This window comes from Silurus aristotelis (assembly GCF_946808225.1).
Source record: "Silurus aristotelis genome assembly, chromosome: 3".
Lineage (NCBI taxonomy): Eukaryota > Metazoa > Chordata > Actinopteri > Siluriformes > Siluridae > Silurus > Silurus aristotelis.
In genome coordinates this window covers 9,767,519-9,785,097 of record NC_139576.1, presented here as the reverse complement: position 1 = coordinate 9,785,097, position 17,579 = coordinate 9,767,519, and the positions used below count along the sequence as shown (strand labels likewise).

At 39.8% G+C, this 17,579-nt stretch overlaps 1 protein-coding gene across 11 annotated transcripts in view; it reads right to left on the bottom strand.

Annotated features, from left to right (window-relative positions):
• The window catches only part of stxbp5l (syntaxin binding protein 5L), a 140,642-nt gene extending 124,036 nt beyond the window's left edge, over positions 1-16,606 (bottom strand). For all 11 annotated transcript variants that reach the window (XM_083536926.1, XM_083536931.1, XM_083536929.1 and 8 more), the window contains exons 1-2: positions 15,673-16,606; positions 401-498 (exon numbers count right to left, since the gene is read on the bottom strand). In XM_083536926.1, coding sequence (XP_083393052.1) covers positions 401-498; positions 15,673-15,840 — 266 coding nt within the window. In that variant the 5' untranslated portion in view covers positions 15,841-16,606. The remainder of the gene's footprint in view (positions 1-400; positions 499-15,672) is intronic.
• Positions 16,607-17,579: the final 973 nt, after the last annotated feature.

Here is a 17,579-nt window from a genome sequence, read left to right as displayed (position 1 = left end):
TTTTCCTCCAAAAACACAACCACATAAGCAGTTTTTTCCATTCGGAATAAAAGTTCATAATAACACATCATTCTAATGGCATGCTGGCACACACCTTACCACACCACACCATATTTCATCATCTGCTTACAGACCTGACTGTGTGTAAGCACAGTATAGCGAGCATTACTGATTTGCGAGTTAACCCACACAAATTAAAAAAAAATTGTAATGCTTCCCCAGACGTGTGCCTCGATCTGTCTATGTCTCTCTGTCTTCATCCATGATATTTAGCTAAATGGTCAATCTCAGTTCTGGGCTGCAGGGATGCCCTCAGGCAGGAAACACATGACACGGTTTTTCTCTTACCTCCAGCAGCATTTTTCTCACAGAACCAAAAAAATGATCAAAAAAAGGATACATGCGCACTCCTCCCGAACGAGATCCGATAGCCAGAATCTTCTGTACAGGGTCAAAGGCTAGGGCTGTGGGCTGGTAGGGGAAGCCATGACGCACAGTCTGTAGACAGAACAGAGAAACACATATCAACTTATATGCAGTATTTGACCACAAAATAATATTTGGTGTTACAGATTGAATGGTGTATACAGTCACCATGGCTGCTCATCAGGGATAAATGCACACCATTCACCTTGACTGTTGATTTCTGTAAAGCTGCTTTGAGACAATGTCTGTTGTGAAAAGCGCTTGACTAAGAAATAAACTTGACTTGACTCATGTAAAGCTTTAAGGTCAAACAATAAGATTAACAAAGTGGGCAAGTTTAATAATGTTTATTCATGCTGAATAATGTTACATTTCTTATTCAGTACATAGGCAATTCAAGCCTCCAGTGAAGACACTAGAAGTGATTTTATTCACCATGATTTACACTATTTGGACAAAAGTTTGTGGACACCTATGTATAAGATTTGTACTGTATGCACCTTTTTTTTTTTACATCCCATTCGTCATCTAGTCTCCTTTTACAGTTGTAATATCCTTAACCAGATTTTTGAGTGTGCTTCTGGACATTTGTGCTCATTCAGCCAAGGGTGTTAGTAAAGCCAGGTACTAATGTAGAGTGACGAGGCCTAGGGGTGCACTCAGCATTCTAATTCAAATGAAAATGTACCCAAATGGCAACAATAAACAATTTCTCTCATATGCTCTATTAGTCTGGCTAAATTGAGAATACTTCACATTTGGCACTCGCATATGGCCTGTTTTGAGAATTAATCCTTTGAAAACTGTCAACATTTTTGAAAGCAGGAAATGCATAAAATGCACAGCACAAGATCTAAAGCTTGCCTTCTGGTTCCTAATTCATCACCTCAAAAATGTGGACAAATTAGCACTGCTCACTTGGACTGAATGAATAAATACATAGTTTAGAGGCAGGATTAACAGAGGGCCTGCCAAGCTGTTATAGGCCAGTATATAAGAGCTGTCCATAATGCTTAGGAGCAATTTTGAATACAAAGTGAAGTAATTTTGAAAACTTTCCCTGGCATTTGGATGGACTTTAAAATGATGACTTTGGATTTTTTTTTATGTAAAAACACAGTGGATATATAACAAAGAATACACAAACTAATTGACTTAAGGAGTCATATCGACTGAATGGATGAATGATCTATATTGATGTGCAAGCTGAATGAAAATAAGTTATTTAAAAGAAGACATTTATAAGCTGTGTGCACACACACACACACACACACACACACACACACACACACACACACACATTAATATTAAATTAAGATATCTTAGTCGATTAAAGCAACAGTGCAGAGGTCCAAAGGAATTTAGTAGAAACAATCCTTAAAAAGCTGCTAAAACAGAGTGATAGAGGAGCTTCTCATAACACAGATTTCTGAGATCTTCAGGAACCTTCTCTAACACAGACTGCTGAAATATAAGTGAGCTGTTTCTAATACAGAGTTCTGGAAACTATAAAACCCTGACTATAACACAGAGTGCTTAAATCTAAAGAAGCTGTCCATTACACAGTGCTGAAATCTTAAGAAGCAGTCTAAAATACAGAGTATTTTATATATATACAAATTTTGAAGTAACAGTCTATAACACATTGTCCTGAAATCTAAAGGAGAAATTTGTAACACAGTATGCTGATCTCTTCAGGAACATTATAATCCAGAATGCTAAAATCTTAAAAAGCTGTTTCTAATACAGAGTGTTGAAATCTAAAAGAGCTGTCCATAACATAGAGTGTTGTAATCTGAAGAAGCTGTCTATTACAGAGTTCTGAAATCTGAAGGAGCAGTTAATACACAGAATGTCGCGATCGAAAAGTCTGTAATACAGAGTGCTGGAATGTGACTGCAGGAACCTTTCCTAACACAGTGTTAAACTTTAAAAGAGCTGTCCATTGCACACAGTGCTGAAATCTCAAGGAGCTGTCCGTAACACACAGTGCTGAAATCTAAAGGAACTGTCCATTACACACAGTGCTGAAATCTAAGGAACCCTTTCCCATTACAGGGTTGAAATCTAAAGGAGCTGTCGATAACTCTGAGTGCTAAAATCTAAAACAGAGTTCTGATCTCTAAAACAGCAGTGTGAAACACAGTGCTGAAATCTATAGAAGTTGGCTGTAACTGTTCCACCTCTGGTCCTGGTGAAATGCTGTTTCATTTCACTGTGTACTGCAATGTATATGGTTAAAACAATGACAATAAATCCTATTTGACTTGATTTAATTCTACTTGACTTGACAGAGTGCTGAAATCTAAAATTGCAGTCCATAACAAACAGTGCTGAAATCTAAAGGAGCTCTTTGTACCACACAGTGTTGAAATCTGAAGGAGCTGTCTGGAACACAAGGTGCTGGAATCTGAAGGAGCTGTCTGTAACACAAAGTGTTAAAATGTAAAGTAGTGCTATTATTCTATCATTGCTGGTGCTACAATCCTCCATCCTATGACTCTCTGAAACTCCGGGGGGTGGGAGCAATCTGCTACAGATGGTATTGAAAATCCTTCCCACATGGGACTTGTCCAGTGACGCAAATTGTGGCATTGTCAAAAGAGCTTAACGAAAGACTGGTTTTTTAGCTAATGTAGTGTTTTGTTCATGAAGAGAAACATAGTGATGACAATGGATCAGCAAGAGTATGCACTGGTTCTTAAACCAGTAGTGTGTGTGTGTGTGTGTGTGTGTGTGTGTGTGTGTGTGTGTGTGTGTGTGTGTGTGTGTGTGTGTGTGTGTGTGTGTGTGTGTGTGTGTTATCTGATTGCATTATGGAGATTCAATCATCAATAATTCATAGGTCAGAATAAGGCTGGAGAAAGGGTGTGGGTGACAGAAAAATGGAGTGTTAGATGATAGGTAAATGAATGGAGAAATGAATGAATGAATGAATGAATGAATGAATGAATGAATGAATGAACCAATAACAAATGTGGTCAATTTATAACTAAGGGAGAGGCTAAATGACCAGGAGCAGACACACGATATTTCATTCAAGAGTCGCTAGAATTTCCTTTAGCATGCCGGCATGGGTGTGTCATGTCTCATTCCGTCTGTGTGTGTGTGTGTGTGTGTGTGTGTGTGTGTGTGTGTGTGTGTGGGTGTGGGTGTGGGTGTGAGAGGGGGGTGTCTGTCTGCCTGTCTTCTCACTATTAATCACAGTTGCTGTTCTACCTCTCCATCTTAATCTACTGTTTAATCTCTCCATTTCCACCTACTGTTCTACCTCTCCATCTCCATCCACTGTTTTACCTTTCTATCTGCATCTACTTCTTCTACTTCACCATCTTTACCTACTGTCATACCTCTCCATCTCCATCTAATGTTCTACCTCTCCATCTCCACTTATTATTCCACCTCTCTGTCTCCATCTACTGTTCTACCTCTCCACCTACTGTTCTACCTCTCCATCTCCACCTACTGTTTTACATGTCCATCTCCATTTTCTGTTCTACTTTTCATCCACCGTTCTACCTTTTACCTAATGTTATGCTTCTTCATTTCCACCTACTGTTTTACCTCTCCATCTTCATCTACAGTTCCACCTCTCCATCTTCACCTATTGTTCTATCTCTTCATCTCCATCTCCACCTATTGTTTACCTCTCCACACTGTTCTACCTTCCCATCTCCATCAAGTGTTCTACCTTTTCACCTATTGTTCTACCTCTCCACCTCCATCTTTCCTTCTCCACCTACTGTTTTACTCCATCTACAGTTCTTTGTCTCTATCTTTACATACTCTTCTTCCACTCCATTTCAATCTACTGTTCTACTTTTCCATCTGTACCTACTGTAGTACCCTGCAACCTGTCTATCTCCACACACTGTTCTACTTTTGTACCTTCATCTATTATTCTACCTCTTAATCTCCACCTACCATTCTACCCCGACACCTAGTGTTGTATCCCATTACCATAACTACTCTTCTATCATTCTACCTACTTTAATAAATACCAAATGATTGTTTTATTTTTCCCTCCATCTAATATTATACCTATCTACCTACTGTTAACCTACTGATACTTCTCCTTATCTACCTTCTGCTCTACCTTCAGTTTCTACTCTCCATTTATGGCTCCTTCTCTCCTTTCTCCATCATCATTCTATTTGTCTGCTCTTTATGTTTTCTTTGTCACTATCCAGTTTTTCTAATTCAGTCTTCTCACCATTACTTATCCATCCCATCTGTCTGCACGACTCTTAACTTCATCTCAATATCTCTCACTCACTATCCCTCTCTATTTCTGTCACACACACACACACACACACACACACACACACACACACACACACACACACACACACACACACACACACATTAGACAGATATCATAATTCTGACATGAATAGATATGCTGCATTTCCCTGTCAGAGGTCTATATCAGCTATATAGTAGTATATCAGCTATATATCCAGTGTATATGTGACCTGTTTTGTTTACCTTAATTGGAATTTCATAACACCTTCTAGAACTGGCGACTAATCCATGATCAGTCATTCCCTCTCTCTCTCTCTCTCTCTCTCTCTCTCTCTCTCTATCTATCTTTTTCACTCTGATTATTGGGATAATGGGAATGTTAATGATATTTTGGAAGCCTGGAACAGAGCTGAATCCTGGAGAGCTCTAAAGGGACAGATCATTACTGATAGCTCCAGATTTCTGGCTTACCTCCCCCTCTCTCTCTCTCTCTCTCTCTCTCTCTCTCTCTCTCTCTCTCTCTGAGTGTGCTTGTTTAGAAAAGGAGAAAATAGGATGATGAGGTTGTTAATTGAATTTGTGTTTCTCTGCTTGAAACACATTCAAAGCACTAGCCCCAGTGTATCTGAGGTGATGTTGAAAACGCTGGTATGCTTTCATTTGGCACATCTTCTACTGAAGAATCTGTACTTACATGCACTTGCAAATGCATATAATTATACAATAGGTGTGAAACACAAATACATGTGATCACTGGATATCAATTCCGTTTCCCATACTCATATTTGATCTTTCTTTTATAAAAGGCCAAATTGATGTCAACATTTAAAGCAATGCCAAATCGTCCTGGTTCCCCAAATGAAAGCAAATGTCAAAATGGACATTTTGTGCGAGTCTTAAAAGAATCCATATCTCAACAGGAATAGAGCATCACTGCGTGTGCCTTTCACCTTGATCTTGGAGTTGATTGGCAGAAACCATTTATCACCCTGCACTTAATGAGCTAAACACACTGACGTGCACACATACACACACATACCTCTCCCGCTGCTCTGGTAAGAGCAGGTGTTGTGAGCTCTTTTAATCAGAGACCGGACCGGAGCGTTTGACACTCGGGGGGTACTGACCTCCTGTCTGCCCCAGCAGGGTGTGAGTGCCTAAGGCAGGAAGAAGATGCAGAGGCACCGGGATCTCCACCCACCCACAGAGGAGGAGTCGACCCCTCTAACAGGCCACATGCCGGCTCGCACCCGAGTCACTTGTTATTAAATATACATAGGGTGCAGAGAAGATGAAAAATACATCCACTGGCCCCAATCTCCAAAGCTCTCATATATATTTCACACAAATGTTTGTCTGTCTTAGTATGTGCTAGCGTGTGTACAGAAATACATTAAAACAGACAACATCTGTCTCTGAAACACAAATTCTCTCGCTCTTTCTGATTACATTTCAAGTCATTACAGTCTGATACACACATCACTATGAAAACATTTTCTTCATCAACCTCAGACACAAAGGACTGCTTCTCTCATTCTCATTCACCCGCTTTCCTGGATTCGAAGGGAGGGTGAGTCTAGTCTCCATGATCTAAAAATAGATCCCACAACTCATTCTCTCGCTCTGTCTTTCTCTTTCTCACACGCTCTCTCTCTCTCTCTCTATCTCTCTCTATCACACACATACACACCTTTTCCTAAACATACCCAAAAAACTACCTGTTCATTCTGTTTAATCATTAGAATAGTAAACATTGTTATTTCTTTGCTGAAGCAGGAGACATTCTCGTTCTCTCCTTCTCTTCATGTAGAGCATGTTTTTTTTTTTCAGCACTGTATACACTCTAGCATCTTTACCAGTGCTATATAAAACAAAAAAAGAAGTCGATCTGCTGTAAATGAGCACAAGTGAGTAGATTTGTAGGCCTCAGCGCCAATGTCGATATTCTAACTTGCACAAAAATGACAGGTCTTCTAAAAGCTGACAGGCATCACAGCTAGTATGTGTGTGTGTAAGGAATGGAGTGTTGTAGTGAGCATAATACAGTGTGAATATAATAATGTGCATACACACTGATTAAACTGACTGATTGTGTCAGGGATCCACCAGCCACGCCTTCTCCTAACCCTCATATCCACCCTAGCAGCTCACCTGATTACTAATCATCACCACCTGGGTCACATCAGTCACCACCATATATAAACCCCAGTCGTTCACAGTCTCACCGTCCGTTCTACAGCTTAGGCCTACGAACATTGTGGACTCACACACTTTGTGTTTACATCACGCTTCATGTGTGTTGGACGTTTCTTTTGTTTTCTGTATTTCTTTTGTGTTTTAGTTCATGCCTGCGTGTTGTTCTGCTTTGCTCTTTCATTTCTTGAGTGACTTAAGTAAACACGTTTCTTGTACATTCAACCTCCGGTTTCCTGCGAGTTCTTGTGCCTGACAGATTGCATTCATTTAAATATGTATTTGTTTTATTGGTTAAATATGTGAAATCAAAATAATCCAGTTAGTGTAGTATCTCCTGTATCTCCTAATTAATATACAGGATTAGAGATTATACTCATTTTAGCATCATATACTATAGGAGCAAAAATATTGGGACACCTGACATTAAATTTTTTCCTTCACCTGAACAAGAACACCCAAACCTGTTCCAGTATGATAATTCCCCTGTGCACAAAGTCAGTTCCATGAACATTTGTTGACATTTTATGGAGTGGAAGGTCTTAAGTAGCCTGCTATAGAGTTTTGACCTCAACCCTTTTGAACCTTTGGGATGAATTTGAACGCTGACTGCACTTGCAGCGACAATAATTTATGGTCACATTCAATAAATTACATATCACTAATGCAATCACATAATATATGCTCTAATTACAATTGATTTTGTTTTAGGGTTATGTAATCCAGATTATATCTGGTTTAATACTACTCGATTCTATAAAAGTCAATAAATTCAGTGAAGACCTGGTAAGAATGAAATAATTCTAGTAGGTCAGTAAGTGTACCATTGCTTTACTGGACCCACACATTGGCCATCAGCCCACTTCAAAAAGTAGTGTCACAGGACAACAACCCACATCACAACTTCATATCTCCCACAAAGTGGGATATGAGCATGTCTATTTCTCTGCATATTTAAACTATACAAGACACTATTATTCACACTTGCTGTAATAAAAAAACACCCACTGTTCTTCACCTAAAGATCCTACTCTCCACCCACTGTCCTACCTCTCCACCTAATGATCCTACTCTCCACCCACTGTCCTACCTCTCCACCTAATGATCCTACTCTCCACCCACTGTTCTACCTTTCCACCTAATGATCCTACTCTCCACCCACTGTTCTACCTCTCCACCCAATGATCCTACTATACACCCACTGTTCTTCACCTAATGATCCTACTCTCCACCCACTGTTCTATCTCTCCACCTAATGATCCTACTCTCCACCTACTGTTCTACCTCTCCACCTAATGATCCTACTCTCCACCTACTGTCCTACCTCTCCACCTAATGATTCTACTCTCCACCTACTGTCCTACCTCTCCACCTAATGATCCTACTCTCCACCTACTGTCCTACCTCTCCACTTAATGATCCTACTCTCCACCTACTGTCCTACCTCTCCACCTAGTGATCCTACTCCCCACCCACTGTTCTACCTCTCCACATAATAAGCCTACTCTCCACCTAATGATCCTACTCTCCACCTACTGTCCTACCTCTCCACCTAATGATCCTACTCTCCACCTACTGTCCTACCTCTCCACCTAATGATCCTACTCTCCACCTACTGTCCTACCTCTCCACCTAATGATCCTACTCTCCACCTACTGTTCTACCTCTCCACATAATAAGCCTACTCTCCACCTACTGTCCTACCTCTCCACCTAATGATCCTACTCTCCACCTACTGTTCTACCTCTCCACCTAATGATCCTACTCTCCACCTACTGTCCTACCTCTCCACCTAATGATCCTACTCTCCACCTACTGGTCTACCTCTCCACCTAATGATCCTACTCTCCACCTACTGTTCTACCTCTTCACCTAATGATCCTACTCTCCACCTACTGTTCTACCTCTCCACCTAATGATTCTACTCTCCACCCACTGTTCTACCTCTTCACCTAATGATCCTACTCTCCACCCACTGTTCTACCTCTACACCTAATAATCCTACTCTCCACCCACTGTTCTACCTCTACACCTAATAATCCTACTCTCCACCCACTGTCCTACCTTTCCACATATTGATCATTCTCTCCACCCACTGATCCCTACTGTCCACATTTAGTAAGTAAGAATATTGTTTTGAAGACATGGCTTTTTACTGATCTAGCAGCTTATGAACCATGGCTCATTGAATGTTTAAATAAATGTTAAATTGCATGAATATATATATATATATATATATATATATATATATATATATATATATATATATATATATGTATATATATATATATATATATATATATATATATATATATATATATATATATATATATATATATATATATATATATGTGTGTGTGTGTGTGTGTGTGTGTGTGTGTGTGTGTGGCTTATCAGAGAGGACCAACTTCAGGTCAGAAAAAGTAACACAAAACACACAATGACTTTAATATAAGGATAAACATCTGTGTATAATCAATAGTCTGGAGGATTCATAACATAAAAACTATCAGCATTTTGAATACAAACACATAGAGCTGTGTTACCGTGCCATGTTACAGCATGACCTTGAAGTCTGATTGAGCTTGCAGAAAAGAACTTAGACTTATAATATGTCTAATGTAAGTAAGTCTAAAATATCCTAAAATGCATAAATAAGAGCATAAAGTGGGCCAATGTTCAATACTTTTTAAAAGAAAAGAGCTATGAGGTAGCAATTGTGTGATGTTACACAACCACACCACACAATTTATAATATTGACACCTAAAAATATTACTAGCAATTGCAATATGTTTAGGAGGTGCGAGAAAAACTAAATAAAAAAAACAACTACAAGAACATAGCAAGAACATCAAACCTCAGATCTTAGAATGGTGAGACTCCAACACGATTGTCCCTGTAATGCCATCGCATCCAACTGGGCATGTGCTTAAAAAAACTTATTCGCATAATTGTGAAATGACCGTAATTAAAAACATCCAACAGAGAAAATACATTAAAGTCGCACCCGGAGCTGCAATTCCAGTAGAAAAGTCGGGGAAATAAATATAACCTAAGGTGTTGGAAATAATGGCTGGCTCTTATGTGTGCCACAATGTTCAGCCACTTTATTAGTCATTCAACGGATTTAATGTTCAGTGCAATTCTGTGCCAAGCAAAAGGACAGACTATAGTGGATATAGGGAAAAGTGTGTAGCATGGCAAAATTTATCCAGCTGAAATATTAGGAAGGAGCTTGAGGCACCTGATTACACGGTGTGCTTGTTTATCCATTAATGTCTCATGTGAAACAAGACCATTACAGCTACAGGGTTCAATCTTCTGTACACAATTCTATATTTTGCAGAGGGTTTGAATACAGCCAACAGCTTCAGGAAGGACATATACATAAAGTCACATATACATATACATATACATATACTAACAGCTCAGATTCATAGTCCAATTCTTTAGTTGTTGGTGGTGGGTATTTTTAAAGACACACTTTTAAACTATAAAATATTGTAAGATAAATCTAGACAAATCAAATTGGATCTGTCTAATGAGCTAATAGATTCTTTTTGATTGCTGTAGCAGGATATACTGATTATTGATACAATATATGGACAAAAGTATTGAGACAACTGTCTTTTCCAGCTATATGTGGTTCTTCCATAAACTCAAAGTTGGAGGCATGCAATTGTATAGGATGTCATTGGATGTGGTAGAATTCAAATTATTGAAGTACGAGACCCAAACCTGTTCCAGCATGATAATGCCCCTGTGCACAAAGTCAGCTCCATGAAGATATGGTTTACATGGGTTGGAGTGGAAAATCTTAAGTGGTCTACTACAGAGCCCTGACCTCAACACTATTGGACACCTTTGGGATAACTTGAAGAACTGACTGCACTCTAACCCTCCTCACTTCACCTACATCAGTACCTGACTTTCAAACATCTTTGTGGCTGAATAAACATAAATCTCCACAAGCACTCTTTAAAATCTTGTGGAACATCTTCACTGAAGAGTTGAGGTTATTATAACAGCAAATGTGGAATGGGAGAGTCAGTATCAGTAGGTGGAAAAAGAAGAACATTAGATAGAGAGAAAGATTGTTGGGTAGATAGGTAGAATGCTAGATGAAGCATTGAATCATTAGGTGAAGAGTTAGAACAGTAAAGGTAGAATAGGATCATTGGGTGGAAAGTAGGGGAGTATGGTCATTAGGTGGAGAGTAGGATCATTAGGTGGAGAGGTAGAATGAAAGGTGGAGAGTAGGATCATTAGGTGGAGATGTAGAACAGTAGGTTCACATATGAATCTGATGATAAGGTGTTCACAAACTGTTGTCCATATAGTGTATGCATAGTCAGTAGACGACAAGTCAAAAAGAAGTCCTCATACACACTACATTCACTTAAGTCGACATTATATTATAGACAGAAATGCTTGCTTAATGACCGACATCTGTTAAATACATCTTTTCCCCGTCGGACTAAATGACGCCGCAAATGAGACTCAGCATTGTTTAGTTGCTCGCTTAAGGAGCAGTTTGCTAAAAGGAACACATATTAATCAGTCATAGTAGATGAGTGGCGGACAAAAGACAAGAGAGAAAGAGATGTCTCTATATTCTGGAACTTATGAAACATGACAGCACATGACAGGACGGCTTGTCAGAGCCCATCGCTGAGGGATGCGATCATAACCACTGATGGCCTCCATTGTCCCACTGGGACAACATGAGAAACTTGCAGAATCTTGTCCTTTGATTAGTCCATAATGAATTGTTTTCAAATGATTTGACATTTATTTATAAAGTACTTAATCGGTTTGTTTAAAGGATTGACTGTAAATATGGAGAACTACCACAACCTTTAACAAGACCAAAAAGCCAACCATGAAAAGGTCAGCTGACTGGGTTGACATTACCTCATGTTTAGTAAAAAATCAACAGTGAGTTTTGCCAAGTTTGACCCAAAATGAATACATTATCAATCCTGGTTTTACTTCTGAGCTAGCCTGCTTCACAATACAAGATCACAGAGACACTAGATCAAGTTCTACTAGAGCAATGAATATACTGTACATTGTACAGCACTGTGTGACAACTAGTCCTCAGTTCAACATTTAATTTACTGTAATGAGACGTGGTGACATTTGTTTTGTCAGTTTTATCAAAAAGCTTTTTATATAATATTCCTACAAATACATACATGTAAATTATAACATTTCAGTTGTATTTTTTATTACATTAATGATGACTTTTTGACCAAGTCATCTGTTAGATCCTCTTCAATAAAAAACAGCTACTCTATGATCAAACTTGCATCATTGGACAGCTACAAATGACAGCTACCTGTATTTTGTGTTTACTTTACACACACACAACAAGATGATAACATCATTGCACAATGAGTTTATTTTAAAAAATGAGTTATATCTTCCGTTTTTAGGAAGCACACTGTTCTGATCTACCATTTCCTTCTCATTGTCCTCCTGAAATTAACAATTAATTATTAGATTTCTTATTTTCTTTTGTCTCATGGTCTCTCCTGAAATGTTTTTTGAGAGACACTATATATTCCTTTTGTTTATATGCAACAAACAATGCAATTCAACTGTATGATATACTTTGACCGAACAAATATATAAAGTACAGATGATAAACATTAATTTTATTGAAAAACCCTCCCTTAGCATGAATTACAGCTTTACACACTCTTGGCATCAGGACAGTTCATTTCTCCAAACATTCAAATGAACACTTTGCCATGCCTCTTTTAAAACTTGCCAAAGGTGTTCTTTACTAATTGGATATTTATTTCTGACCCTGTGATCCAGTTCTTCAATAGGATTTAGGTGCGGTGATTGGGCAGACCATTCTATGATAGATAACACTCCAGCCTACTGTTTGCTCTCTAACACTTACAGAGTTCGGACGTATGCTTCGTGTCATTGTCTTTTTGTATGGTGAAGTCGGTTCCAATTAGATGCGGTCCAGCTAAAACTGCATGGTGTTGGAGAATGAAATGGTAGCCATGTTGGTTTTCTTATTCCTTTCATAAGTCTTTAAAATGATCCCAACCTGTTAAACTTCCACCTCCATGTTTGATTGAGGGAGTGAGAGAGTCTGCAAACATCTTCTATCGTGTTCTCTGTCTTAAACAAGTTCTTCTATTAGAGCCAAAAGTGTCACATTTGGACTCATCTATTTAAAATAATTTTCCACTGTGCACTATTTGAAATTTTTTAAATATGCATTTTTTTACATGTTTCTTATATTTGTTTGTTGAATATGTTTTGATAATAAGCTTTCCACCAGATTTGAGAGATTGTCTGTGGGGATTTTTGTTCATTTAGCTACAAGAGTGAGGTCAGGTACTGATTTGGGGTGAGGAGCCCAGGCACACAGTCTGTGTTTTGGTTCTTCCCTACAGTGTTCAATGGGGTTGAGGTAAGAGCTCTACCGCAGGACACTCAAGATCTTCCACTCCAAACAATGCAACCCATATCTTCATTGAGCTGCTTTTGTGCATCAATCAGACACTTTCAACTTTGTGCTAATAATATGGGGAGGAACTACATATACGGATGTGATCATCTGCCTCCAAACCTAATCACTCAATGATTGAAGAAATATCTGAATTATTTTCAGATTGCAGTCCAGTGTTACATCAAAAGACGTTACATGAAAAGAACATGGGTGATGATACACTTTTAGTTCGCAGCGTCAATCATGAAGGACTCAGAAACCGTTAATAAAACCTTTATATCCTGCTGTGTTTGGTGTAGAGGTAAGTAGAAACTCTGCAGCCCCAATGATCTCGCCTGCAATAGCGCAAACTCGCAGCTGTCACATGCAGAATTCTGTGTGCAGCGCAGTACTCCAGCACACCGTGGAGAGGAATGAGAAGGCAGTTACAGCACTGCACACAGTGGGAACAAGACTTGTAACAATAGCATTGAAAACAGCCACACTCATGCAAAGGCAGGCTTTTCTATTCATCACATTTTCTATGCCTCAGAGACCAGACTCTTTGTCAAGTACTAACATGTTCCTACTCCACCTTCAGTTTATGGGACTCCTGAGGGAATATAGTGAGAATTTTTGACCTATATTCATTTGCCGGGGGTTTTCTTTACTACCTTGAAAATGTTCTGAAAATAAATTCTGTACAGCACTACTATATTATATCCTAATGCAGGACTCAGATATAGTGTTCGAAGCAACTGCTGCATAAATTCTACACAAAATAATTGCCTAAATTATTTGAATGTCATGCTAAAAGAATTGGCATAGAAGCATGATGCTCAAACAAGTGCTTAGCTTTACTGTGCATGTGAATGGCAAGAAATTAATTCCCAATAAACTTCCCGAGACTGACTTGGACCTTCCAGCATTTTCTGTGCTACATCATCTGGACTGGAAATAACCAGCACTGCCTTGGGCTTGCCCTAACACCATTCCCCTTTCTATGAACCCACTCGTTATTACACCACGTCCACACTGAAGTCCATTACAAAGAATGATTCTTCTAAATTTGGAAATTACTCTCTCTGAACCGAGCACAATTCCTACAGTCAGCTATAAAGAGGATTTCCAGACTGGATTCAAATGAAAACAGTTCCGAATCTGTCCGATTCTAGCTACTGTAGATTATCAAAATGAGGTCCATTATTCATTTGTGTTAAAAATAGTACAAATCGAGATTGGAGGTTATCCAACCTGGCAACACTGGATTAAAATCCAGCCGCAATGAATGCTAAAAATAGATCCATGGATGAAAAAAAGACACCAGCCCAAAGATTACTGCATGGTTCTGACTTTAGTACAGACAGAAAGCTTTAGGCTATTTTTTTATTACTTGGACACTACAGCCACATAGGAACAATAGCACACAGAGAACATAACCACTGCATGTATTGTAACCTGTCATGGTGTGCTGATCTGGACCATATTGTGGACAAAACCAAATAAGAGACCCATGACTAGTGTCAAAATGTCAGAATGAGAGTTCAGCTATATTTAGGACAGTACAACATCCCTGCTTATATGCCATATTGCGGTTTGGCAGCGAGCTGGAGGGGTGTGAGGTCGCAAATACAAGCCTTGTAAATCTGCCTGATGAAAAGCAGAACCGCAGCATTGCAGTCGGCAATCAGTGAAATAAATAAAATGCCAACAAGAGGCCGCTTTAAATCTTATGATGCGCCACGTAGTGAGAAGATATTAGATTTTTTTGGTAAAAGAAAACGCGTCCATATATAACATGGGTGCGTAAGCATGCGTTTACGGTTGTGTGTGTGTGTGTGTGTGTGTGTGTGTGTGTGTGTGTGTGTGTGTTTGCTTGTTTAGCCCTAGGAATCTTATGTCAAAGTAAACTTTGCGCAAGTATTCGGTGCTTGCACACACACGCGCACACAAACACGCACGCACGAACGCACGCACGCATAAAGACTTTTTAACTACGGCTTACTTGCAATCATCGCCTAGACATGACCACGCCCCCTGATAACAATATCGTTTAAGACCACGCCCCCTACTCTCCGTGCCATCCAAGAATCTGCAAAAAGTCTTCTCTAGTGAACTTGTGTTGTTGATTTGTTTTTGTGCGATGCACACACTCACTCTCTCTCTCTCACACACACTGGTTTTGGATTGGAAATCTATTCGCATATCCCTGTAGTAATCAGTAGCCCAGCACGCCACCCCCTGGTGCAGTAAGCTCTGCTGGTGTACTAGTGTGCGATGCCCTAACATTTCCTGCTGCTTGCTCGCTTTCAGGCGAAGTTGCTAGGAGCGAAGATTGCCACGCACCCACCTTACAGATGTGGAAGTGCTCCCCCATGAGGGTCTCCTGTATGTCCAGCTCGCGCGGAGTCGCTGCTGCAGTGGGAGTTCCAGCAGCGCTTCCGCACGACGGAGAGCCTCCTGCGCTGGCCGGGGACGACGTGGTCAGACCATCCAGCACCTTCCTGAACTTCTTCATGGTTTCTTCTTTTTTTGTTTGTTTGTTTGTTTGTTTTTGCCTCCTCTTCTTATTCTTCTTTCTCTTCTTCTCCTTCCTCTTTTTTTTCTACTTCTCCTTCTTCAGTTCTTCTCGGTGCACTCAATTCTACCGCAGAGACGATTAAAGCGGCATAGAGGAGGCTGTTGGTAGTACAAGAGCACAACAAGCCCTCCCTTCCTTCCTTCCTTCAGAGAACTGAGAGACTGCCGAGCTCTCCGCTTTTCTCTCAGCCTTTATAAAGCCTTTACGTGCAATTCAGAAAGTCACACACGGACATCCTGGGAAGAACCAAAGCGCCCCAAAAGGTTGAAGAGCTAGCATACGCGTTAGAGCGCAGCTACGCGACACACACAAACTTCATGTTAGTTGTGTAGGACCACTGCATCACACCACCCAGTTCGGAGATGTATGAAATATGATGCTGTAGGAATGTTCATCAAGCTCGGCTAGAATGAGAACCGTTTTCGGTCCGTCCGGGCGTCCCGGGAGACGTTGATGAGGAAGAGGAGAGTCACCGCAAAGAGACCCCTGGACTTGCTGAACGACCAAAGTGCTCCAACTTTTGAGGATGAGGACGGTGTGAGAAAACCTGAAAAGAAGTGTGCGCTTAAAACAAGAGCAGAGTAGACAGAGGACCTCTCTCTCTCTCTCTCTCTCTCTCTCTCTCTCTCTCTCTCTCTCTGTCTCGCTCCCGCAGTCGTCGCTGTCCACGGTGCTGAAAGACCAGCACCACAGATCCCGCCCCCTATTGATGCTATTGGGCCATGCGTTTTATGATTAAGCGCGCAGAGGGAAACGACTTTGCTGTGCGTCATTATAAAGCATAGTTGCCGTACGCATCGACGCATGTTTGCGTGGTTCACCGTTGGACAGGATCATTTCCTCTTCATCTGTTCCAAAGATAATGGCATACAGTATATTAACTTCCCAAAGCCTCTGTTTCCGACCTGTGAATTAACGCTTTGAAACCTGCAGAGCGAACTGCAACACCACATAGGTGGTCTGCCAGGTGGGTTGCCAGATTGGATGGAGACAAAATATCCCTGTTCAGACTGGCGGTTTAAAGTAATGCCATGATGTGTATCCTAATGTGTTAGATTACTCCAAATATCAAAATACGTATTCGTATTTAAAAGCTGGGCATGGTCTAAACATAAACTTTTTTTTAGGTATTTATTGAACATGGCTTTTATGTGAGCCTGATATCTGATCTCTAACAGATATGTCTCCGGTCTCAACCAGATGTTCTGAGAACCTTTACAGAAACAATCATCAGACAAAATCCAGTGAGGACTAGAATGTAACTGAACAAGCTGCTCTTCATCATGGATAAGATACAGTATTCCATTTCGTCATCATACTACAAGGACAGCAAAGAGCTTTTCTATTTACATTTTGGCTGTTATTTTGTTCTGCTGCAATAAAAAAAACATCTTAAGAAATGGCTCCTTGCTTTTCTATCTATCTATCTATCTATCTATCTATCTATCTATCTATCTATCTATCTATCTATCTATCTATCTATCTATCTATCTATCTATCTATCTATCTATCTATCTATCTATCTATCTATATAGTGCATCTCTGTTGTTATGACCTAGTTCAGGGTTAGACTGAATGAAATAATTAGCTTGTGACATGCACACAAAAGTTTTACCACAGAAAGAGTTGTATATTATTGTTCAGATTAGATTAGATTAGATTAGATGCAACTTTAT